The sequence below is a fragment of the Vombatus ursinus genome, unplaced genomic scaffold, assembly GCF_900497805.2.
Source record: "Vombatus ursinus unplaced genomic scaffold, bare-nosed wombat genome assembly UNPS02014785.1, whole genome shotgun sequence".
NCBI classification, from domain to species: domain Eukaryota; kingdom Metazoa; phylum Chordata; class Mammalia; order Diprotodontia; family Vombatidae; genus Vombatus; species Vombatus ursinus.
The window spans coordinates 1,711,548-1,738,608 of NW_020954563.1; the positions used below are offsets into that span (position 1 = coordinate 1,711,548).

The window sequence follows — 27,061 nt, forward strand, 5'->3', positions numbered from 1 at the left end:
GCAAATAGAGGTTAAGTAACCTGCCCAGGGTCCCACAGGTAGTAAGTATCTGAGGCCGGATTTGAACTTAGGTCTTCCTGACTCTAGGCCCAGTGCTCTATCCACTGAACTACCTACCTGCCTCCTTTCTTATTTAATAGTGAAAGACAAAAGGCCACATAAAAATGGAGAAATGCTTCTTCCTGCCATGGCAAAAATGGCTGAAATAACACATGGAAAACAATATAATAACAAATTCAAATGAATTTCTTTGTCAACAAATACTGTTGGAAGATATCTAAAAACAGTGCTGAAGCTTGGAAGAAATAATTCTTAGTACAAATTGCTCAGTGAAGAAAGTTTTCCATACACTTTGAAACAAATACAGATGTTTCTAATGTGTCTTAGCTTGTGGTATTTGCTAGAATCCTCTTAATAATGGAATCCGTGTTTGTGAGTTTCTAAAGGACAGATGTACCAGAGAAGTTATTTTCTTAACAGTAAATGCTTTCTGGAAAAAAAAAAAGTAAATGTTTTAAGGAAATAATTATGTAAGTGTAGCAAGCAACTGCTTTGGTTGGAATAAAGAAAGGATTCCAGGGTAACAGTAAACACACATGAAATTTATTCACTCCATGCCATTGCAGCCAAGAGATTGGAACCAGAGGGGCACAAAGTTTAAAGGCGGTTATTGAGGTGGATAATTTAAGAGAAAAGGCCAGATTAGATGGTGCAGTGGATAGAGCATTAGGCCTGGAGTCGAGAAGACTCATCTTCCTAAGTTCGAATTAATCCTCAGACACTACTAGCTGTGTGACCCTGGGCAAGTCACTTAACCCTGTTTGTTTCAGATTCCTCATCTGACAAATAAGCTGGAGAAGGAAATGGCAAACCACTCCAGGATCTCTGCTAAGAAAACCCCAAAAGGGGTCACAAAGAGTTGGATACAACTGAAAAATGACTAAACAACAATAAGATTTAATGGAGACTAGACCTTTAATATTAGAATCTTTGCAATACTTTGTAAAAAGAATTACTATGGAAATCTTTTGTACCTTAGAGGTTCACTGGTTAACTTATGGCAAAACACTTGAGCTGTCAAACTTCAAGATAATGTACGAATTTATCTTTTACCAAAAGACAAGTGTTTCAAATGCCCTGACCTTTTCTGTGATGTCAAGTAGCTGTCAATAGTATGTTACCTAGCAGATATAATTTTTAAAAGGCACACCTAATCTGTGTCTCCTGCTGTTTTTTAAAAAAATGAATGAGAAAGTAGCTGCTTTTCAAAAGAAAGTTGTGGTATAGAGAAAGCATTTTGAAAATAGATATTTGGAAATGCTTCCATCTTTTTGTGATTTTGTTGCCAAAAACGTCACCTACAAAAACTTGTAATTTCAAATATAAAAAAGTTGAAAATAGACTTTTCTAATAACCTGTTTAAAAATCTTCCAGAGAGTTTCAGTGGGTTTTGAATTCATTCATTACATGTATTAATATTCAGTACCTTACAATTTTTAAGAACAACTGAATAACATCAGGGAAGCGGGAAATCCACTATATTATTTTTAATAACAACCTTTGCATTAATTGGTGGGTGTAACTGAAAAATGAATGTCATGATTTATTGAAGTCAACCGCTTCTATTTGGATCTAATTATCTTTGTGAGGTATCATTTTAGCTATGACAGCCATTAAAACCAAATTTTAAAAAATAAAATTAAAACAGATAACTTGAATTTAATAAATAAAAATTGAGATAATCTGAACTTAGAAATGGACCTTTAAATTGCTGTTATTACAAATAGAAAAAAACCACATTCCATAACACTGCTCTCATTAAAATAAGAATAATAATTTTTAATATATAAACTTTTTTGGAGTACAAGCACCCATTGCTAGTGGGTTACATGATCAAAAAAATTTAGAGACCAGTTCTCTCTGCTAACTTGATGTAGATATAGTGATACACACATGTATGCAGGAATTTCTTTTTCCCTCTCTCTCTTTATTTGTATACAGATGTACATGGATAGTTTTCCTTCTTTCCCATTGAAAAATGCTTTTGAGTTAGATAGGCAAGACACCTAGTAAAACATTCTTCCCAACCTTTTTAAAAGGTGTCCTCAATCCCTGTCCAGGAATCTGTCATTCTTTTACTTTAAATTGTGATCCAAAAGTTAAAATCTTTCCTCAGACAGCAACTTGTTAACCATCTGGTTACTTCTTAAACCAGTTTCTCTCTTCTACATCTTTCGCTTTCAACATACAATGAGAAAAACACAACTTATGCTCCTGTAGTCTTCAGCTTCTTGCCCTACATTTCATAATCTTTGGTAATTCTTTTTAGTCCTTTCCAGCAATATCATTTGTGCCCAAACAAACACTGAAGTGACTGCATGTGCACTGGGATACAAAGAAAAAAAAATAATCTTTGTCATTGCGCATACACAAACTACTGATGAAATCAGGCAAGGCTTGAAGTAGGTGACACTAGGGTGAACCTTAAACAATGACAAGGATTCTGGGATATAGAGATGAGGAAGGAGTGGACTCCAGGCTTGTGTAAATATACAGTCAAGAGACCGAATGTTGAATTCAGGAATAACTAGTAATCTAGTGTGGACAGAAGGCAGAGGTCATGGAAGGGGATTGATGGGAAACAAGTCAAGAAAGGTAGGTTGGAGCTGGATTGTAAAGAAGGAAAACTCTTGGAGTGGACAGAGGGGTTGGAGTCAGAGAACTGGGTGTGGATCTCTGCTGTTACTTATTACTAGTGTAACTGGGCAAATAATTCCTTTGTACTCGTTTCTTTATCCATAAAAGGAAAGGTAAAAACAAAATGACTTCTGAGGTTCCTTCCAATTCTAAATCTGTGAAAAGCCCGACTGAACACTTTATATTTTATCCAAAAACAAGAGTTCTTACTCTTTTTTGTTGTTGTTGCTGTTTTGATCATGGAAAGCTTTGGCAATCTAAGTAAAGCCTTTGGACCCCTTCTTAGAATAATGTTTTTAAATGCATAATATACATAGGGTTACAAAGGAAATCAATTATGTTGAAATATCAATTTTTTTTTTATAAAAGTTCAGAATCAGGGCAGCTAGGTGGCACAGTAGATAGAGCACCGGCCCTGGAGTCAGGAGAACCTGAGTTCAAATCCAGCTTCAGATACATGACACTTACTAGCTGTGTGACCCTGGGCAAGTCACTTAATCCCAATGGCCTCACCAAAAAAGCAAAAAAAAAAAAAAATTCAGAATCCAGGTTAAAAACTTCTTCCTAAAGGAAATAGGGAACCACTGCAGGTTTTTGAATGGTGGTTAAGATGTGGTAAGACCTGTGCTTTAGGAAAATTATTTTGGAAGTTGCATTGAGGAAAGACTGGCAAGCTAAAAGAGTAGAAGGCTGGGACACCCATTTGAAAACTATTACAATAGTCTAGGTGAGAGATTATGAGAAACTGACTTAGGCTGGAGAGAGGGATGGATCAGAGAAACATCTTGGAGGTAGAAAAGAGAGTCATGTTTGGAGATAAGGGGGAGTGAGGCCACCTGTTCCTTCAACAGCGAATCCCAATCCCTGGCTACGTACTCATGCTTTTATCAGACTTTGTTAGGTGTTGAATGCCCTTACAAGTGGTCTTCAGGGCTCCCAACATCGCTAGATTCAAAATTGTTATCAAGATTATTGAAGGATCATGTCTCACTGAGGCTGGACAGAAAGGAAAAATAAGAGCGACCTTTAAATGGAAAGGATTGCTTTGTGAGGCAGTGGGCTCCACATCATTGGCTATTTTCCAGTAGAGGTTGGTTGATTGCTTTTGGTGGGGTGGTTTATCAGGGATCACCAGGAGACTATGGGTGGAATTTGATGCTCTTGTCAATTCTGATCCATCAGAGGGACAGAGTTGATAAAGCCAACAAGTGGAGCCCATACAATCCTAGGAAGTTCAGAGGACAAGCATTTAAATATCTACTATGGGCCAGGCACTGTGCTAAGCACTTTATAAATAACAATGCTGGGAAATACTATTATCATCCCCATTGTACAATTGAGGAAGCTGGGGCAAGCATAAGTTAAATGGCTTGCCCAGGGTCACATGGCTATAAAGAATCTGATGCTGGATTTGAACTCACATCTTCCTGACTCTGGGCCCAGTGTTCTATATTAACTCTACCACCTGGCTGCCCCTAGTATGGCAGAATATGCTCCACACACACCTGAGTCAAGCAGCATCAACTGGTTTCTTTGGAAAATGGAGAAAAGAAGTTATCCCTAACACTTGCCAAGGTTCTAGGGCTGGTTCTGACACTTAGTTGTTGTATGATGTTAGTAAGGCACATCCCTCCCCAAGAAGACTCATCTTTCTGCTTGTGTAAAATGTGTGTGCTCGTCAGAGTTTGAAAACTGGCTTAGATGCTTACTAGAAGTCTTCAAGTCAGTTTTCCTATCTGTAAAATGGGGTAATACTTATAGAATCTGCCTAACAGGACTGTTGTGTTGTATAACTCTATAGTGTTATAGAAGTGAAGGCTATTAATAGTGAGAGAAGATACAGCATAGTAAGGAGATCCAGTCCCAGCATGTGATTTCTGGGATAAGATGGTCCTGATTTTCAACATTCATTTCCATGCATACCAGCTGAATTTACATTCTTTGACCTAGAACCTCTGGTTCCCCCCCACCCCCCACTGCTGGCTTGGGGTGAAGGTGCAGGAGATAAAAGTACTAACTCAAAGGTTTAAGCATCAGGAGAGAGAATATTATAGGGATAGAACTCCTGCCCGTTGGTTGTGCTGTTAAGTTTAAAGTCTACTAATCTTTCAAGAATCAGCTAGACTCACCTTCTATCAAGAAATCTCTGAAAGCTAGATTGTAAACTCTCCTTCAACTCAGGGACTGTCTTATTCTTCTCTGCATATCTATCAAGGTTCTTGCCCATAGTGGGAATTCAGGAAATGCTTAAAACACTTCTGGGTCCTCAGGTTGTCCTACACAGACACTAGAATTGGGCATATAGGTTTAAATGGAAACTTTCAAATGAAAACATTTATTAAGTGCCTGCTATGTGTTAGGCACTGTGTTAAGCACAGGGGATACAAAAAGAGACAAAAGACAGTCCCTGCCATCTAGGAGGTTACAATATAATGGGAGAAACAAATACATACAAACAAGCTACATATAGCATAAACAGGAGATAATTAACAGAGGGAAGGCACTAGAATTAAGAGGGTTTATGGTAGGCTTCCAGAAAAAGAAAGGAGTTCAGTTGGAACTTAAAAGGAAGCCACAGAGGTCAGCAGGTGGAGTGGAGGAGGGAGAGCATTCCAGCCATGGGGGACGGCCAGAGAGAATGCCTGGAGCCATGAGATGGAGTGTCTTGTTTGTGAAACAGCCAAGAGGCCAGTGTCACTGGATTGAAGAGTATGTGGCAGGAAGTAAGGTGTAAGAAGACTGGAAAGACAGGTAGAGGCAAGGTTGTGAAGGGCTTTGGATCTCTACTAGCATTTTGTATTTGATCAGGGAGGCAACAGGGAGCCACTGGAGTTTACCAAGTGTGTGTATGTGTGTGTTTGCATATATAACGTGGCCAGACCTGTGCTTTTAAGAATATCACTTTGGTGGCTCATAACTGTCCTCCATCCCCCTACTCAGAACTAAAACCAGTCTAATGGGCATTTTCCTATTTTAGAATTCAAATATGATCTGACCCAGTCCAGCTAAATTGATGGTTCTCACCTTTTTGGGACAGGACACTCACTGACAACTTAATTATGTATCATGAGTCCCTAAAATGCTATGGGCTTCATATTTTAAAAATAAAGATAAATTAAAAGTGAATTGTTTTTGGAATTCGATAACACTCTTCTAAGGAAAGCACAAAAACCCAGATGTAGAATCCACCTCTACAGTGGGTGGCCCACAAATCCTGCTGCTCAAAGTGAACAAAAATTGGCTAAAAATACTCCTGTCCACACAGGGATCAAGTAAGGAATGGAAAGAGTTCAGTTGGAAGGAATGAGACTCTAACCAAAAGCACACAGGGAATTAGATAAGAATCTGCTTAAAATTTAATTGACTAAATGTGTTACATTCAGTATTCCATGTGTTTCTTCTGGACAAAGAATCGGCATAAATACAAACAAGCTTCTGTGCCTTCTCTAACAAAGAGATAAAATACTAGAGAGGAGGGAACAGAGTTCACATCTTCATATTTACATGTTGTCTTTACTTTACAACTTAGTGCCAGAAATATTTACAGAAAATACAATAACAACAAAAAGATCATGTCTTGGCAACATACAGAAGTTCATACAAATTGTATTGTGATTTCAAGCAAATAATAGCTACTGCTTGCTGCCAGCCACAACTACAAAGCCTGAGAAAGATGCCCTCCATTCACTTCTAGAGAAAGTCTTGAAATGTGAAATTTCAAATGACACCCTTTTTTCTTACCATTTAATAAAGAAAATTAGTTCAGGGACACAAGTTGGGAGAGTGACTATTATATGTGAAGCAGACATACTCATCTGCTGAGAAACTGTTTGATTCAATGTTATACGAGTGATATTTCCTAAGATTTGTCTTTGTAGCAGCTCTCTAAATATAGAAAGCATTTAAGATGGTTTAAATGCACAAAACAATACTTTTAGGAAGATATAATCCAGTGCTTAAATGAGACTTGAAATTGTTTTTAAATAGAAAAATTTAATTGCCAGATAGGTAAGTAATGTCAAATTTTCTGACATCACAAAATTACATAATCTGCCATCCAGGTCAGTTGTACTCACCATTCTGAGTAAAATTTAACCTCCCAATAATATTAAGTTATACTGATGCATTTGGGTACTTGAAAAACAGCAAGTACTTCCCAACAAGTGCAAAGAGGTAACAGTTTGTGAAGGCCTCGTATCCTACAGCCAACACATATTATTTACCATTATTAACTACTTTGCATTTCTTGAAAGGGTATTGGTAGAGGAGAGGGATGGACACAACTCCTCAGAATAGAAAATGCTAAAAGGAGAGGCGAAAGAAAAATGTCAAAAATTATACTGTCTACTGTAGGAATGGTAAAGGAAGGAAAGAACAAATAAAATAGACCAAGAGGATAAGTAGCCAAGAGAGGTGTTAAAGTATGGGAAAACTGACCAGTCATCCCTACTCATCTTCATAGCTACTGAATAAACTGCTGCAATAAACTTGTAAGTTTATTCCAAAAGACATCTTAATAGTAATTTACCTTCAGAAAAGTGAGTGGGTGAGAGTGTGTGTGTGTGTGTGTGTGTGTACGTACATACATGAACATGTGCTACAGACGTTGTCCTTAGAACTGAAATTTTGTAACTCTACCGTTATGTTCATGGAACGCACTCATCCTCCAGGGTAAGCCAAACAGTCCATTAGCTACCTGTAGCAAAGTCACATATGGTGACTAAATATATTTTTAAGACAAATATATTATAGATGAAGTAAACTAAAGGAGCTTTTGATGTCCAAAAGTAGTTATTGAGCATATGCAGAAAAATTCAATTATGTGGAATAGTAAAGACTTTTATGTGACAACTGAGCACATGCACTCGCCATGCCATTTAATCAGTGGACTAAATATGCTTCTCACAGGCCATATTAACCAGAGTGATTTGTATATAGTAAAGACAGTGGGTGAGTGTAGTGATCATACACTCCAACCAACACTGTGCTGAAGTCCAGCAATTTTGATCAAAAAGTTCCCCTATGGCTACAACAGTTACTTTTATCAGACCTCTAGGGACTAAGGCAGAATTCACTTCTGTTTTTGCTTATGATGCAGATTTTGGGTTTTTAGATTTTCAGGGGGGTTACTGAGCCCCACTGTTTTCTTTCCACTAACAGCATGCATACAATACTCCTTTTCCACAAACATGACATTCTCCATGGCTTATTCATTTATTTGAGAGGGAAATTATGTAGAAATGCTAGTAAAAAGAAGTGGAGTCAGGAACATTTTCTTTTTCATGAATACAGACTTTCCTGACATTAGCACTTTTGCAAAAATTAAGTTTTATTTGAAGAATATTGGGTAAGAATGACATTAATCAATTACCTTTAAATTTTAGGATTTCAAAAGTTCTAAGACAGTGCTACAGTCTTCTTGACTGATTAAACTGAAAGATAATGCCAGTTTTTCCTTGCAATGTGCAAACCCCTGATGTCCTGTCAAGATTTCACACAAACAGGCAATTAATTTTTATGGCTGAACAAACATTATGTTTCCCTTGCTATATGAGCAATTTGGAAATGTCTAATTCTAGCTTGGCTTGAAAGGAAACAGTCTTTAAAATTGTATTATACTAGTGGGGGGAGGCTGGGTTAGTAAAAAGAAATGACCTGGATGCAAAGGAAGAGTTTAAAAAACAAAACACTGCAGAGCAAACTTGGAAACAAAAGCTATCAGATTCACATTTCTGCCTACAGATGGCAAACTGCATACTTTACTGAATAAGATGAAGTGAACCTGAGCAGGGGAAGGTGTGGGTGGTTAAAAACTAAACTAGACATAAAACCAAACAGAACACTGTATCTACTGACTATGCTTCGTGTAAAAGTGAACAAATTCAACGGAAAGTAGTGTGATCAATTTTCTCTGAATTTGAATTGGTTATTTAAATACCTGAAGATAAAATAATCACCAATAAATAATAAAGGGAAGAAAAGAGGAAGAATACTGTCTTACCCTGCTCTAGGAATCGCTATAAGGATACTTTGAATCCACCTAAAATCCTTCATCATAGGAAGAACAGTAAAAGTCAGGTGGAGAGGGATGTCTAAAATCACAATAGGGATTTTAACGTGTAGCATATCTTCAGATTAGCAAAAGCTAGAACACAAAACAAATGACAAATGAAACAATTTCTGTAGGAACTCAATAACGTAGTTAATAATGCTGAGTACGTTCTTGGATAACAGGCAATTACTTTTTGCAATACAAACTGACTCAGTGAAGTTTAGTTTATACTTTCAAAATTCGTAATTAGACATTCATAGTATACATTTTTCTGTTGGGTCCTGACATAAAAACGGCTCATACATAAAGCCAAATAATTTTCAACAGTAGTTGTGAGCTGAAATTTATTGAAACCACTAAGTAATTTTGTAACATTTCAACTCTTCTCTCCCAGTGTTTTACAAACACTTTTCCTTCTACTGTGCTGAACTGGACACAAGCTGAATGATGAATTTTCACTTGTTTCTCTATGCTGCCGGGAAATGTAGGAGGCGGAACTCCACTCTGGATGTGCTCCTGACAGACTCCTTTCTGTGGTGAATAGGGGTTGTTTTTAGACAGATGGTCTGTATAAATGAGTAGAATGATGGTGACACTGACATATTTGTTATCTTTTTGATACATGAAGATGAATATTTGAAAGTCAGACCTTTAAAAATATCTGCACAAGAGATATTTATGGGTTCTCCTTTTTGTAAAGCTGATGGCAGAATAAGAGGCTAGAATTCTTCTCGCTTTTCTCCCCAGCACAAGCATCTCCAGATTTGGGGAATCAGACCTTCAAGATTCTAGGAGAGGAACCAATTTGGTACTGAATCTCCTGGAAAAATGGGCTGTGTAAGACTATTTCCGACTGCCAGTTTATAAACCACTTTATGTGCTTCTCCCCTTTTCTCGCTGAACACATTTATCAGAGCTGTTTACAGTTTCTCCCGAAATGTACTATTTAAGTAAAACTGTCACTTTAAAAAAGAAAGTTGTATTGGATAAAATTTATACCACTCCATTGAGGGGTTTATGATTGTGTTTGGGAGACCTCCTCTCACCAGAAAGCAGAAAATCTTCTTAAGTTGTATTTAGAATGATGTCTCTTCTGTTTTGGTGATTGAAAGATAAGCTTTTTTTTTTTGGTGGTGGTGGTACTTTTCTTCTCCAGTCAATACTAGTAACATATTTCCATTGTTTCCTCTGGTAGCCACCAATCTCTGATCTAACAGCTGTCTTTGGAGGACCTTGGTTTAAGAATCGCAGTTCTTGAGCCCAACCTCCTGGAAAAGTGAAGTATAAAATTCTGGCTCTAACTGCTTATTTCTGTATTTATTGACAATATCTGTAATCTTCTGTTTTCGTCGCACGTGCGGAGGATTGTAGGAGTCACTTTCTAGTCTCTTTCTTCTACAAATATTTATTACAGTCTGCCTTACTAAGAAACCTTAAAAACAAAAAGAATTTTTAAACAAATGTTAAAAGTCATCTGTGTATATTATCAGAATTAAGCTAAAACATTTTTATTTTGTAAATACCTTTGCAATATTTAATTGTCTGTGACATTTAAATCCTCCTAAGGACTAACACAGCACTTCTGAGATAAAGCTCACTGAATAGAGCAACTAAAAGGGATATAATAAAATCAAAATATCTTCTAATTTCTCTATCAAGTCCTGAGATACAGCTACTCTTATTTAAGAGCTATATTTCCTTAATTATATTTTCCCTTGCTTTCACTCATAGGAAATAGAAAAGCTTAAACACTTCTCTCACTTTACCTTTTTATTAGCAGTAGTAAAAAATAATCATAGCTGTCAGCCCAGCATGATCCCTTTCTCCTTTGCAGTCTATAAAAAGGCAGTGAGAAGAACAATGAATTGGTGGGGTCAGAAGGCCTAAGACCAAGTCCTGGCTTTGCCATTAACTAACTTGTGGAAGCTTGAACAAGTCCCTTGCCCTTATTGGGTCTTAGTTTTTTCTCTGTAAAACATGGAGAGTTGGGAAGGATAAAAACACTATGAGTTGGTATTTTTAAGGTCCATTAGAGCTTTAAAATGCTACGGTCCTATAGTAAAATAAGTTATAATTTTTCATCCTTGGTATTTAAAGTCCTTACCAAGTGCTCTCCTGCTGACAATCATCCCATCCACCAGTGGGATGACCATGTTAAACTTTCCAGTAGCTCCTTGAATTTTTATTCTGAATAATCCAGTTTTTAGAGGGTGGATGAAAATGACAGGAACTTCTTTTTCAAGGGTGGCTGATGATCTTAAAAAGGGAAAAAAGGGAGCAAACTTGTTAAACTAGATAAAACATAGGTGTGTTACAAGTAAGCTTAAAGAAAGGAGTTAGTGTCTTTCCATAACATAGTAACTGCCTACAAGGAGTGATTGGGAGGGTATTAGAAGGCCTTGCCTGCTGGAAACAACTTTCCATGACTTGCTGCCATGGTAGTATGCTTCGCTCTCCCCATTTTTTCCAGCTGGACAAAAAGAACTGATGTATTAATGGTATTATCTTTAGAAAGGGTTTGGTAAAAAAGGAGGTGGGAGTGGGATTCACATGGAGTAAAGGAGGTCTGTTTAAAGATTCTTTCATTAATACTGTTAAGGCAAAAAATAAAAAATCTGGCCTTTCAGGGGAATGGAGCAAATGGGTAATTAGGTTTTAATCAGCAACTGCAGTTTTAACTTAAAGGAAAAGTATGGCACCCCATGTTGGGGAAACACAAAGGAAAGAACCTGGCAGGGAAGGCACCCCCACCCTGAAGTGATGAGGTATCTTGAAGGAGGAGTGTAAAGTGCTAAAGACAAACTTCACAATATTTCTTGGACAGTGTCTCCATACAGAAACATCCCATTAAAGAGGTTTTATTGTCAAAGTGGCCAGATATGTCCCAAATTATCACGAGAAAAATGACATCTCAATGAAAAGGTGCCTTACTTGAAGAAAACCTGGAAAAGATGGGGCAGTTATTTGTGGGATAGAAGGGCTCCTTCATTTTGTAAGGGTTCTTTAAACTCCTCTAAGTTTAAAGCAATCTGATTTACATTTAATTTACACGAACATTTTCAAGACTAAACCTATTACATGAGGTAATGTTACCAATTTGAAGGTTCAAGTCATTTCTTGGTTAGTGCAAGCTAATTTCCTTTTTTTCAATAGGGTGAGTCAAAGTAATAGGCGGTAAAGGGGATTTGGACAAAACATACTTCAAAAGTAAACTCCCATCCAAAAAAAAAAAAAAGATGCCCTTTTACCCAAGTGAAATCCAAACTCTGCCGTTATGGCAACAAAAGCAACACTTTCCCCTGCAAAGCACTTCAACAGCTGAGCATCTCAGGCTCGAAGGGAAGCAAAGGCACAAGAAAGGAATGGTTCCTGTGTGAGCACAACCTACCTCAGAGAAGTGCTGCTGTTCAGAGTTGTTTCTACACCAGTGCTGATCTCTGACATCAGGTCAGAAAGGGGAAAGTTTTCTGGAAGAAATCAGCATTTGATCACAATTATGATTTTGCTACATCTCTGCTTACTTGAAAGTGAGTAAAAACCAGCATGTTTTACTTAGTTCCCTAAACAACAGACAATAACAGAATTTGTACCAGCAAAAAAAGCCTCAAATCAAACTAAACAATAAAACCTCTTATGAGCTTTCCAAGCAAGGTCAAGACAAGCTTAGGTTAATTAATTCATGGCTCCAAATGGGTTATTCAAAAGGGATACTGATGGGATAATCTAACCTTTGGGGACCTCAAAGAGCATCTTTTGAACTTTCCCATAAAATATTGGAAAAGAAATACTGAAAAAGAGCACTGAGCTCAATGGACTCGCTGGTCTGACCAACGTGCATTTGTTATGCTCTTATGTAGTTTATATAACTGTAAGGAGAAAATTATCTACAGTTACAAATGAAAAAGGAAAAAAACCCAAAACTTTTAAACTCTACCATGACTACTTGTTAATGGCCAATCAAGACTCACCTCCCAACCAATATAAGGAGAAAGATTCATAAAAAGAAGTCCCAGGGAAAGCTTATGTAAACTAATACAGAGTGAAGTAAGTAGAACCAAGAAAACAATGTACACAATGAGGACAATGTAAATGGATAGAACACAATGATAATTACCAAGCTTGGCCCCAAAGTGAACTTGCCTTCCTTCCCTGAAAAAAATGGAGGGGCAGGGGAACAAAGAATGTGTAGCCAGTCCTCCACATACTGCCAAATGTGGTGGATGTTGCTTAGTTTTGTTGAACTGTTTATTTCTTTTTTAATCTTTATTTCAAGGGAAGGCTCACTGGGGAGGGGAAGGAGCAGAAGGGATTTGGAAACAAAGGTGATGTTAAAACAAAAGGCATCAGTTATTTTAATAAAGGTTCCATGGGGTAAAGGTGGAAAAAAAGTTTTCCTTCCTTTCTCTTTATGGGGGTTTGAAGAAGAACTGGGGAATTATTTGGAGAGCAACAATTTTAGTTGAAGCATCAATTGTGGCAAGATGAACTTTAAAAAACTGAAAAATTAAAAAATGTTGTTCTTACATCACCTTAATTTCCAAATATAACCCTCTCCTATCCAGAGTGTCACCCTTATAATGAAGAAAAAAATTCAGTAAAACTTACCAACACATTTACTGAATATGTCAGAATAAATAACATTAGGCACCCTAAAATCTTTCACCTCTACAAAGAAAGGGAAAAGGGGCATTTTCTCATCTTTTCTTGAGGGGCAAGCTTGATCATTATTAATTACATGGTATTCAGTTTTGATTTTTTTCCTTTTCATTTTACATTGTTGTAGTATTTAGTATATATTGTTTTCCTGGTTTTGCTTCCTTCACTTCGCATCAGTTCAAATAAAAAGTCTTCCAAGCTTCTCTGAATTGTTCATATTCATCTTTTCTTACAGCAACATATATTCTATTACATTCACACAATAATAATGACAATAACTAACATTACATAACCACTTTAAGGTTGGTCAGGTGTTTTATATGAGTTCATCATTTGAGCCTCACAACAGCCCCATGCAGCAGGTGCTATTATTACCCTCATTTTACAGATGACAAAACTGAGAACAGAGGTCAAATGACGCTGGCAAGTGTCTGAGAGAGGAGCTGAACTCAGGTCTTCTTGACTCTTAAGATCAGCACTCTAGCTGCTATACTACCTAGCTGGCACTAATTATTGCATCATAATTTGTTTAATCATTCCCCACTCAACTGGCATCTAATTTCCAGTTCTTTGTTGCTACATGCGGTGTTTCAATGAATATTTTGATGTCTATCAGATCTTTCTAACTTTGATTTCCCTAGAATACATGTCTTTGAGGGGCATCTCTGAGTGAAATGGACACTTTAAATCACTTAGCATAATTCTAAATCACTTTCCAGAAAGTTTAGACCATTTCACAAGCCCACTAACAATGTATTAGTATACTTGCCTTTCCCATAACTGCTCTAACATGTTTTTCCATCTTTTGACATTTTTATGGTATATGCCTTTAAAACTTCTTACTTCAAGGATCCATCTGAATCCTCTCTCCACCACAACTCCCTGTACAATTTTAATAGAATTTTGTGTATTGCTCCAAACCCCTCGATGCCAGCTTTTGAGGACTGACCTATCCTGCTCTGAGCCTCTGCAGGCTGGCAGGACCTGCCCTAGCTTGTGCTCTGCAAGGATATGTCATCATGAGGCACTGCTTTAACAGAAGCTTTTAAAAAATGTAATGGAAAAATTCCCTAAGTCAGTGTTACTGGTGCTGTGTTGTTACATTTAGACTTACAAGAAAAGTCTGATACTCTTACCTATATCATCATAACGTTCAACCCAGACAACAGACACCTTGGTCTCTGGTCCCATTGGTGGAACAGTTCGGCCCTGAGGCAACTTCTTTAGGCGGGAAGTAGGACTTAACTATAAGTGGGAGAGAAAAGAAAATGAATTACAAAGGAGTCTACTCCTTGATTAATTGGCAAAGTAAAATTTGTTAATAGTGATTCATTTGTAAATAGGAGCAATTTAAGTCAGTATTTATTCATCCTTCTATGTGCAGAAGAAGACTATGCTGGACACTTAGGGTCAATTCAAAGTTTAGCTAAGATATGGTCCCTGCTGTCATGGAGTAGATAGTCTATTAGGGAGAGATGACAAATTCAGATAACTCTAAAATGAAATAATACATAAATATATCAGTGAGATTTAATATAAAGTGCTGACTTAAGAAAGAAACCTAGTTCTATAAGAAGGAAGGTTTGAGAAGAATCTCAACCAATTCCAGGCTCCCAATCAAGACATAATTAGGAGATGGCTGAATCTATTGATAAGCAAATATGTGATTATCTCTTATGTATAAGGCACTGTTTAATGTTGTAAACTATGCAGGAAAACCTATGTTGTAGACTGAAGAGGAGGAAGCAGGGGATATTTGATAAAAAGGACAGTGCCAAGATACTAGCTATAAATATACAATTATTAGTTATAAATCTACAAACGCTTTTAGTGTTTGAAAACATATTAACACATTGCCTTACCTTCTGTGAGGAATTAAGATTGTCTGTATGATTAGGGAAAAGTTCAAGTGTAAGTGATGGTTGTTTTAGTATTCCAGGCAGAAGATCCATATTTGAATCACTTTCTTGGTCTGAGATGTTGCTTTCCACTGAATCAGCTGTGGAGTATGACAATAACAACAACAATAATGATAAATTTGCTAATTTTTTGAGCCAAAAGAGTTAAAAACTACATATGTCAATGACTGCATTAACTTAACCTCCCAAGACAATGTATAAAAAATGCCCATTCATGTATTATTTTTGGAAAATATTTTAAATGGGTCTGTAAAAGAGACAGAGGAAGGTCAGTTTTTGGTAAAATGAAAGCTTCTCAAAAGCCAGGGCTGTTTAATTTTTAAGTCTTTTTATCCTCAGTGCCTAGCACAGTATCTAGCACAACATTAACAGGCGTTTAGTAAATGTTTTCTGAATTGAAAACACGAAATCTTGTTTCAAAGACTTACTTTATTGTTTAAATAACTATAAAATATTAGATATATTCAGAAATACTAGGGCTAAAATAATTCCATAATACATGAATATTAATTCAATCCAATTCACATTTAATGAGTAGTTCCAGTATGCCAGGTAACTGTGCTAGGAGAGGAAAACAAAAGTGTGTGACCCAGAATTTTAAGAGCTTGACAGAATGTTGTAGTCATTTAGGCTACCTCCTCTCATTTTGTTCTCAATGAACAATCTAATGGGACAATGAGACTGACATATGAAATAATCAGGGAACTACAAGACACAATCTAATAATTATGATAATAATGACATAATGGTTTAAGCTTTGTAAAATCCTTTATACATCTTCTCATTTGATTCCCACAACAATCCCTGCAAAGTAGGGCCAGGCCAGACATCCCCATTTTAAGGTGAGAAAACTAAGGCACAGAGGTTAGATAACTTGCCCAAGGATACCCTGGCTTGTTAAGTGGCAGAAGCAGATTTCTGAACCTAAGGCTTCTGACTCCAAATCCAGTGTTCTTTTTACCTCTTCTCTACTCCCTTTATACTCTTTTACTTGGTAATCTCAACAGCTCCGATGGAGTCAATTATCTATGCTGATGATTCTCAAATCTACCTACCCAGCTTTAACCTCTCTCTTGATATCCAGTCTCCCATCTCCAGGTGCCTACTGGAGATTGTGAACTACACGTCCTGTAGACACTTTAAGTTGAACACACCTAAAACTGAATTATCTTTCCTCCCACCAACTCCCCTGCCACTTGTCTCCCTAAGTTCTTGATTACAGTCAAGGGCACCACCACCCTCCCAGTCACTCAGGCTCAAAACCTCAGAGTCGTCCTCAAATCTTCACTGCCTCACCCCCTCCACTCCCTAAATCTAATCTACTGCCAAGGCCTGTGCTGATTTTTTCTTTGTGACACCTCTCAGATATACCCCCTTCTCTCCTCTGACACTAACACCACCCTGATGCCGGTCCTCATCACCTCGTGACTGGACTGTTCCAATAACTGCTGGTGGGTCTACCTGCCTCAAGTCACTTCCCACTCCACTCTATCCTCCAAGGTGATCTTCTGGAAGTACAGTTCTGAACATGTCACCTTCCTCCTCTCTTAATAAACTCCAGTGGTACCCTATCACCTCTGGGGTCAAAAAGAAAATCCTCTGGGATTCAAAGTCCTTCATAACCTGGACTCTACCTTTCTTACACTTCATATCCTCTCTCCCTCCACATTCTCTATAATCCTTCCTTGCTTTTCAAACAAGACCTATCATCTCCCAACTCAGGGCAATTTTACTGGCTGTCTCTCATACCTGGAATGCTCTTTCTCATCTTTGCTTCCTGGCTTTCCTGGATTGCTTTAAGTCCCAGCTAAAATCCCACCTTCCAGAAGAGGTCTTTCCAGATTCCCCTTAATTCTAGTGCCATCTTTCAGTTGACCATTTCCAATTCATCCTGTATATAGCTTGTTTACATGTAATTGTTTACATGCAGTCTCCTCCATTAGACTGTGAGCTCTCTGAGGGAAGGTACTGTCTTTTGCTTTTCTTTATATCCCCAACACTTAGCACAGTGCTTGGTACATAGTAGAAGCTTACTATCAATCTACAAGCATTTATCTAAGCTCAAGGAACTCTGCTAGACACTGAGAAATGAAGACAAGAAAAAAAAACCAAAGTATTTATACTCAAGAAGCATGTTACCCAGCTGGATGAGACTACTATGTTACATAAATGTATATAAATACATATGTACATAGATATGTATAAAACAAATACAAAACACACACCAGGCATTGAGAGGTAGGGGAGGCCCTTTGATAAACTAGAGGGATCAGAAAAGGCTTCCTGTAAAAGGTGGTACCTGAGTTGAACTTTGAAGGAAACTAGGGATTCTAAGGGTTAGAGGCAAAGAGGGAATGTACTTCAGGCATGGAGTTTAGTCAGTACAAAAGCACGAATATGGTAGATGGAATATCATGTATTAAGGAAGAGTAAAAAAGCTAGCTTGGCTGGATTGTACTATGTGGGAAGAGAAATAAGGTGTAATAAGGCTGGGAAGGTAGGTTAATGGTAGGCAACATAGGTCTTTAAATGCCAAAGAAGAGTTTATATTTTATCCTAGAGGTGATAGGGAACCACTGGAGTTGATTGGGTAGGGAATGACATTATCTGATTTTCAACTTAGAGAAATATCTATAGTAGCTGTGTGGAGGAAGAATTAGGGTTGAGAGAGACTTGAAGCAAGGAAGACCAATTAGGAGGCTATTGCATGAATCCAGGCCAGTGATGATGAGGGCCTGACTAGCCTGGTGACCATACAAGTAGGGAGAAGGGGTTGGATGTCAGAGGTGTTGTAATATATCATAGCTAAATCAAGTGGCCCCAATTTGTGGAGCAGACATTACATGATTTAAGAGGTCAAGAAAAGGCAAAACCCTTTTGGGCAAGAGATTTAGGGAAGATTCATAGATGAGATATGTCTTGAGACAGACCTTGAAAGAGGTGATGAGAAGTAGTTACAACACTCTCTAAGATTAACAAACCATGACACACAGTTACAACTACCATGCTACTTTAAGAATACCCTGATTCTTTCTTCTACATTTCCACACTCTTGCCAAGTAAATACCTACTTACCTACTTCTACAAACTTGGCTGGCTAAAACCTAGGATTGATTTTTGTCCTAGCAAGATGGATAAGAAGCTTTGATTACAGTTGTTTGCATGTTGTTGCTCCCATTAGATTGTGACACCCTTGAGGGCAGGTACTGTTTTTTGCCTTTCTTTGTATTCCTTGCGCTATGCTTAGCAAGATGCCTGGTATACAGTAAGTGCTTAATAAATGCCTGTAGAATGATTGGGACAGGAATGTGCTTCAGAACCAAAGTTTCCTTAGAAAAATTGTCTTATATTTGCTCCACTTCTGTCCCTGCAAGTTTGATTCTTATGAATATTCTAATTTCTGCTTTCTAATTAACAAATAAGTAGCAAAATCAGTATTGAATCCAAGTTCCTGGAGAGAAAAGCCAGGAATACATAAGATCAATATACCAGCCTGGAAAAGAATAAGCTTGAGGGTGATTCATAACGTTAGCTAGTCAATAAGCATTTATTAAGCACTTACTATGTGCTAGCTGCTACGCTAAAAGCACTGAAGGCACAAAGAAAGGCAAAAAACAGTCCTTGCCCTCAAGGAACTCACATTCTAATGCAGGGAGACAACACGTAAATATGTACAGAACAGATGGAAGTTAATTTCAGAGGGGGAAGTCAGCAGAGAATGGGAAAGGCTTCTGGCACAAGGTAGGACTTGAGATGAGTCTTGAAGAAAGCTTGGGAAATAAAGAAGCTGAAGGGCGGTAGAGTTTTGAGGAGATGGAAGAGGGAGTGTGGTCTGTTAAAAACAGCAAGCAGGTTGGTGCAGCAGGATGGCAGGGGCCAGGCCGAGAAGAGCTCTAATGAAGACACGCTGAAGAAGTCAGTTTCTCTTCTAAGAACCAGCCTGAGGAGATGAGCGTGACTTTTATGAAGATGGGGATGTCAGCTTCCCACAAAGAAGGGAATGGAGTTTCTATTCCCGGAAATCACTGAGACAATGTGGAAAACACCTTTTCTAAATAACCTAGATTCAGGGGCAGCTAGGTGGTGCAGTGGATAGAGCACCGGCCCTGAAGTCAGGAGGACCTGAGTTCAAATCTAGCCTTAGACCACACACTTGACACTTACTAGCTGTGTGACCCTGGGCAAGTCACTTAACCCCAATTGCCTAAAAATAAAAAAATAAAAATTTTAAAATAAATAAATAAATAAATAGCCTAGATTATTCCATGCCCAAAGCCATGGGATTAGAACAAAAAACATCCTGAACTCTCTATTAACTTGAAGAATGCATGTGAAAAATATGTAAAAAGACCATTTTGGATCAAGTAAAATCATCAAAATTGGAAAACAAGGCTGATCATAAGGAGTTATAAAAAGATAAGGCTTATTTAGTCTGAAATAGGTGAGGTATAACTTCTGGTAAACAGTTATTATAATGATGGTTAAAAATATGAAAGAGACTTTGTTAAAAATTAAGAGGAAAAACAACTATTTTGGATGCTATACATACAATAATACACAGAGGCAGAAGAATGCAGAAAATGTTCTTACTTAAAGATTCCACAGGTGAGGGAACAACAAAAGCCATTTCTGTAAGGGCATCAGCATAATACAACACCTTTTTCTGTCCATTGAAAATACTTGCTCCAATATCTTCACATGGAACTATTTCCTCTAGGAACACAAAATCAAGTGTTATAAGGAGTATACAAGATCAGCAGAATGCCAACTACCTAGCTTCATAACGTTTTATATAGTCACTAAAATTGTACAGTGGTAAAAGGGAAGTCTCTATTCATTACCAGCTTCTGTGTCAGAACATAGTATAAATATTCTAGAAAAGGGTTTTCCATCAACTCTTTAGATCTTGTAATTATAAAAACTAATTTATTTGGTTCTATAACAACTTTCCATATGGTAACTAGCTCTGAGTTAATAAAGCCTTTACTTCAACAGTAGGAGGGAGGTATGGGAGCAGAGGTATCACCCACTGTCTTATTGGGGAGGGAGGAAGAAAGGGAAAGGAAGAGGAAAAGGAGTGAAGGATGGAAGGAGGGAGGAAGAACGAAAGAAGATAGAGAAAAAGGGAGGGAGGGAGGGAGGAAGGAATGAAGGAATGCAGAATGGAAGGAAGGAAGGGACCAGGCTGTGGCAGGGGCCAGGGTTGCCATTTTGAAAGGCATGTGTGTACATGCTATGTTCTCGTGTTATTATTACTTTCAGTAGATGAGCACTGACAGTCCGCTTTTGGTTCCATTTTCTTCCTAGATATCTTGAAAATTTAGTAAACTAAATTAAAATGTTTATGTAATTCTCCTAATAGAAGTTAGGCAGAATAAAGGGCACATTAGATATCATTGCTAAGTTTGAATTAAAAAAAAAATTTGCTTCAAAATCTTAATATTTTTTAGTTGAATAATATAGTTTTACCTTGTTCAGCTATATCGGTATCCCCATGAGTGTTAATAGACCAACTTGTTGAAACATGTCCAGTCCAACCAGCGTGCTTCCCTATATCCACTGACCAGCCAAGAGACAACAAAAATTCTAAGAAATGTGGCTGAACATTTTTGGAAGACTCAGCATTCTTCAGAATCTGAAACACATACCGGGAACAGAAATAATAAAGGAAGAAACCAATTAAATAAATCTGAATTTAAAAATAAAAAATAATTTGATGACTTTTAAAGTGCTTGGTAACTTAAAGTTAGTACCAGTTCATCTTAGTAAATGGTCCTAAATACCATTCCTAAGTTCAAAGAGAAGAACAACTGCAAAGTAGCATGTCTTCTCACTCTGGAAACCCTTTTCCACAATATATATACTATGCAAATTAGGAGGAATACTAAGGTTTTTTTTTTTTTCATTGTCTTTAGCTGCCCAACATGCAAAGGAAGTGATCTGCTGACAAGATGGTGCAGTAAACTATTGGTTCACAAGAATCAAGCAATTACTAATTCAGAACAAAAAGGGGGAAGAGTATTCTGTATGAGCTCTGGGTGCATATTTATTAAAATTTGGTCTTTTTATTTCTTAAGTATCCCTCAAAAATTTTATAAATTCTAAAAAGCCTTGTAATAAACTTCATACAATTTAAATTACATAAGACATGAACCATCCCACAGATATTAATACAAATTTCTTTCATTTTTTTTTTCTTCTCACCAGTTTAATTTCTGAATATCCCATCCCTGTGCTATTTCTTCTCAGCAAAAGTTTGTGTTTTATGCTATTTCCTCTATGATCTGTCAAGGATGTAATCTTTTCTTTCATCTACCTCTTAATTCTAACATTTAAAAATGCTTTCATATTCTCCTTGAGTCTTTTTTCCAAATTTTATTTGATTTCATGTTCTGGGCTCTATCACCTCTATAAGTCTCCTGAATCTGATCCCTCCAAACCTTCTTTATACGCCAGCTTGGTAATCTGGTCCACCTTAAAAAAATAAATTACCACCATGAATACCACCTCCAAAAACAAATAAAGGCAAAACAAGGGATAAAATCTCATCCCAAACCCACAGCCTTTCAACAAGGCAGAATAAATAAAATTAAACATTCAGTAGCATAAGCCAAGCTAACCTTATTTCTTTTTTTGAAAATAGGATTATATAGTCTAATTACTAATAAATTTCTATATGTTAGAGAAAGGGAAACAGTTTCATTTCTACTTTCTGAAGCTTTATTTCAATGTAAACCAAATTAATTTATTTGAATATTCATCTTTCTACTTGAGCAACTTAGGTAGAGAAAATGAAATCTCCAGACAAAAAATATATTCAAATCTTGCCACTAAATAGATAAACAAGCAAATAAACAAACAAACCCCAAGTTTATCTGACTGGCAGTTCAGAGGACATCGAAAGATACTATTTACCTAGCTTTTAGCTAAGTGTTTGATTAACACTCTCATCTATTCTTTCAGACAAGTTGCAAGGATATGGATTAGACAACAGGACAGTTAGAAAGATTCAGAATTAGTTTAGGGTTTGCTAGTAAAAGGCATCAAATGTCCATTCTTGGGCCTGGGCTATTTAAAATTTTTGTCAATAACTAAGATAAAGGCATAGACAGCAGTCTTATTACATTACATTTGGAGATGACTCAAAGCTGGGAGGGATAGGTAATGCATTTAATGAAAGGATCCAAAAAGATCTTGACAGGTTAGACACATTGAGTCAAATCTAAGAAGATAAAATTTGATCAGGATAATATAAGGCAGTCCTACATAGTGAAGAGAGTTCTGGGCTTAGAAAATTCTATGTCTGACCTTGCTGTTCCACCCTGAACAAATCACTTAAGGTCTACACAACTCAGGCAACTCTCCACGACTTATTTATTAAATTGTAGACAGGTTAGATTCTATACAGGGAGGAAGGTAGGGAAGGAGTTTCTCAAGCTAACCAAAACATAGGTCCTTTCCATATATGTAAAGTTTTATGCTTGTGTTCCAAAAAATCAACTTCACAAGTACAAAATGAGGGAGAGAAGGTCACATTTTTGGCATCTGAAAAAACATCTGAAGGTTTTTATGGACTACATAATGTTAATAGTGTGATGTAGCAGCTAAAAAATCTGATGCCCTCTCGTGCTGCACTGGGAAGCACAGTGTTCAGAGCAAAGGTGATGAAAGTCCCTGCTATATTCTGCTCTCATCAGACTACATTTGTAGTACTTTCTTTGCTTCTGGCCATCACATTTTAAGAAGGATATTGATAAACTGGACAGTGCCCAGAAGAAGATAAGACCAAGATGGTGAAGGGCCTCAAGATCATAAGCTACATGATTATTGGTTGAAGAAACTGAGCATAATTAGCCTGTAGAAGAGAGGACGAGAGAGAGGAAAGTGATGACTATTTTCAAATATCTAAATAGCTGTCAATAAGGAAGGGATTAAAGTTGTTTTGCCCAGAGGGCAAAATTAGCAACAGTGGGTAGAAATTTTAAGGGAAATTTTGGGTCACGCTAAGTAAAATTTTTTCTTTTCTTTCTTTTTTTTTTTTTCAACAAAAATAGAATGGGCTGCCTTAGGAGGTAGTAAATTACATCTCTATATAAGTTGGACTAGATGGTCTCTGAAGTCCTTTCCAATTTGGATCTGGTAATTCTAAAAAGAAAATGTTCTTGTGTTCTCCTCCAAAATGGCCCAAAGCATTGCCATCTTTTGGCTTTTTTCTCCCTCCTCTTGTGTTTCTTAAAAAAACAACACAAAACAAAACAAAACAAAAAAACCAGTAGGAGGTGGAGCCAAGACGGTAGAGAGAAGCCAGAAAGTTGCCTGTGCTTTTCCTAGTTTCCTTCTGAAACAACATTAAATCAAGTCTCTAAAAAGATTCTGGAGTGACAGAATTCACAAAAAGACAGAACGAAACAATTTTCCAGTCCAATTTAACTTAGAAGGACTTCAGGAAAGGTCTGTCTTACTTGGACAGAAGTGGAGCACAGCCCAGTACATGTGGTATCTGGGCAAGCCAGCAGGAGGCTCTCAGCTACTGCATAGATTAGCAACTGAGGGTCCATGGTTCTGGCTCAGCTGGTCAGTGGCATAGCAGGCCATCTGTAAGACCTCCAGTCCCAGTGCAGCAGACAAACTGCCAGCTCTGGAACCCCGGGCACAATAGGTACGACTAGGCTAGACCACCCTAGCACAGTGGGCAAGCCACCAGCCCGACAGGCTCTAGCACAGATAACCAGTGACCAGGCCCTTACCCCTCACTGCAAGAAGCTTGGGACAGTGCCCCCAGGAGCAGAGCTCAATCTTTTAAAATGAGCAAAAAACAAAAAAGAGCCTGACCACAGAAAGCTACTATGGCGATAGAGAAGATCTAAATACAAACTCAGAAAAGGACAACAATGTCAAAATGCCTACATGCAAAGCCTCAAAGAGGAATATGAATTGGTCTCAAGCCCAAAAAGTCCTCTTGTAAGAGCACAAAAAGGATTTTAAAAATCAAGTAAGAGAGGCAGAAGAAAAATTAGAGAAGGAAATGAGAGTTATGCAAGAGAATTATAAAAAAAAGAGTCAACAACATGGAAGAGGAAGCACAAAAATTGACTGAAGAAAACAACTCCTTAAAAAATAGAATTAGCCAAATGGAAAAGGAGGTACAAAAGGTAAATGAAGAAAATAATACATTAAAAGTTAGAACTGGGCAAGTGGAAACTAATGATTCTATGAGACATCAAGAATCAAACAAACTAAATCAAAAGAATGAAAAAATAGAAGAAAATATTAAAAACACCTCATTGGAAAAACAACTGACCTGGGAAATAGATCCAAGAGAGATAATTAAAGAATTATTGAACTACCTGAAAGCCATGATTAAAAAAAAAAAAAAAAGCCTGGACAGCATCTTTCAAGAAATTAACAAAGAAAACTGCCCTGATATCCTAAAACCAGAGGGTAAAATAGTCATCGAAGGAATCCATTGATCATCTCCTGAAAGAAATCCTAAAATGAAAACTCCAAGGAATATTATAGCCAAATTCCAGAACTATCAGGTCAAAGAGCAAATACCACAAGAAGCCAGAAAGAAACAATTCAAATAACAAGGAGCCACAATCAGTATTACATAGGATTTAGCAGCTTCTACATTAAAGGATCAGAAGGTTTGGAATATGATATTCTGGAAGGCAAAAGAACTTGGATTACAACCAAGAATCAACTACCTAGCAAAACTGAGTATAATCTTTTAGGGGAAAAATGGATATTAAATGAAATATAGTACTTTCAAATTTTCCTGATGAAAAAACTAGAGTAAAGGTAAAAAGCTGGAGCAGAACACTTCAGCTGAAGTAAAAAAAGCAGAGGTAGCAATCCTGATCTCAGACAAAGCAAAAGCAAAAATTGATCTAATTAAAAGAGACAAGGAAGGAAACTATATCTTGCTAAAAGGTACCACAGAATATGAAGTAATATCAATACTAAACATATAAGCACCAAGTGGTATAGTATCCAAATTCTTAGAGAAGTTAAGTGAGTTACAGGAAGAAATAGACAGTAAAACTATACTAGTGGGGGACCTCAACCTCTCTGGAGAGAACTGAATGGGGACAGAATGGAATATACCTTTTTCTCAGTGGTACACGGCACCTACACAAAAATTGACCATGTATTAGGGCACAAAAACCTCATAATCTAATGCAGAAAGGCAGAAATATTAAATGCATACTTTTCAGATCATGATATAATAAAAATTACATGTAATAAAAGGCCAGGGAAAGGTAGATTAAAAATTGATCAGAAACTAAATAATCTAATCCTAAAGAATTAGTGGGTAAAATTACAAATCAGAAACAATAATTTCATCAAAGAGAATGACAATAATAAGAAAACAGCAAAATTTATGGGACACAGCCAAAGCAGTATTTAGGGGAAATTTTACATCTCTAAATGTTTATGTGAATAAAACAGAGAAAGAGCAGATCAATAATTAGGTGTGCAACTAAAAAAGCTAGAAAAAGAACAAATTAAAAATTCTTAATTAAATACCAAATTAGAAATTCTGAAAATCAAAGGAGAGATTAATAAAATTGAAAGTAAGAAAACTATTGAACTAATAAATAAAACTAAGAGCTGGTTTCATGAAAAAACCAATAAAATACATAAGCCTTTGGTTAATTTAATTTAAAAAATAAAGAAGAAAACCAGGGCAGCTAGGTGGCACAGTGGATACAGCACCGGTCCTGGAGTCAAGAGATCCTGAGTTCAAATCCAGCCTCAGACACATATCACTCACTAGCTATGTGACTCTGGGCAAGTCACTTAACCCCAACTGCCTCATGAAAAAATAAAATAAAATAAAACAAGAAAAAAACCAAATTACCAGTATCAAAAATGAAAAGGGTCAAATTTACCACCAATGAAGAGGCAATTAAAGCAACAATGAGGAATTATTTTACCCAACTGTATGCCAATAAATCTGACAATCTAAGTGAAATGGATGAATATTTACAAAAATATAAATTGCCCAGATTAACAGATGAGGAAATGAAATATTTAAATAATCCCATTTTAGAAAAAGAAATTGAACAAGCAATCAATGAACTGCCTATGAAAAAATCTCCAGGGCCAGATGGATTTACAAGTGAATTCTACAAAACACTTAAAGAATAATTAATTACAATACTATATATAAACTATTTGGAAAAATAAGTAAAGGAATTCTACCACATTCCTTTTGTGACACAAATATGGTGCTGATCCAAAATAGAGAAAGAAAATTATAGACCAATTTCCCTAATGAATATTGATGCAAAAATTTTAAATAAAATATTAGCAAAGAGATTACAGCAAGTTATCACAAGGATAATACACTATGACCAGGTGGGATTTATATCAGGAATGCAGGGCTGGTTCAATATTAGGAAAACTATTAGCGGTATTTACTATATCAATAACAAAGCAAACAGAAATCATATGACTATTTCAATAGCTGCAGAAAAAGCTTTTGACAAACTATAGCACCCATTCCTATTAAAAACACTAGAGTTAAGGAATAAATGGAGTTTTCCTTAAAATGATAAGTAGCATCTGTCTAAAACCATCAGCAAGCATTACCTGTGATGGGGATAAGCTAGAAGCCTTCCCAGTAAGATCAGGGGTAAAAAAACAATGCCTATTATCACTACTATTATTCAATATTGTACCAGAAATGTTAGCTTTAGCAATAATAAAAGAAAAAGAAATGGAAGGAATT

The 27,061-nt window shown here is 36.9% G+C and overlaps 1 protein-coding gene across 2 annotated transcripts in view; it reads right to left on the bottom strand.

The window, feature by feature from the left end:
• Positions 1-6,030: 6,030 nt before the first annotated feature.
• RALGAPB (Ral GTPase activating protein non-catalytic beta subunit) overlaps positions 6,031-27,061 on the bottom strand; it is a 96,511-nt gene continuing 75,480 nt past the window's right edge. For both annotated transcript variants that reach the window (XM_027867107.1, XM_027867106.1), the window contains exons 24-30: positions 20,794-20,959; positions 19,915-20,037; positions 15,268-15,404; positions 14,542-14,650; positions 12,138-12,216; positions 10,854-11,005; positions 6,031-10,181 (exon numbers count right to left, since the gene is read on the bottom strand). In XM_027867107.1, the coding sequence (XP_027722908.1) occupies positions 9,988-10,181; positions 10,854-11,005; positions 12,138-12,216; positions 14,542-14,650; positions 15,268-15,404; positions 19,915-20,037; positions 20,794-20,959 (960 nt within the window). In that variant the 3' untranslated portion in view covers positions 6,031-9,987. The remainder of the gene's footprint in view (positions 10,182-10,853; positions 11,006-12,137; positions 12,217-14,541; positions 14,651-15,267; positions 15,405-19,914; positions 20,038-20,793; positions 20,960-27,061) is intronic.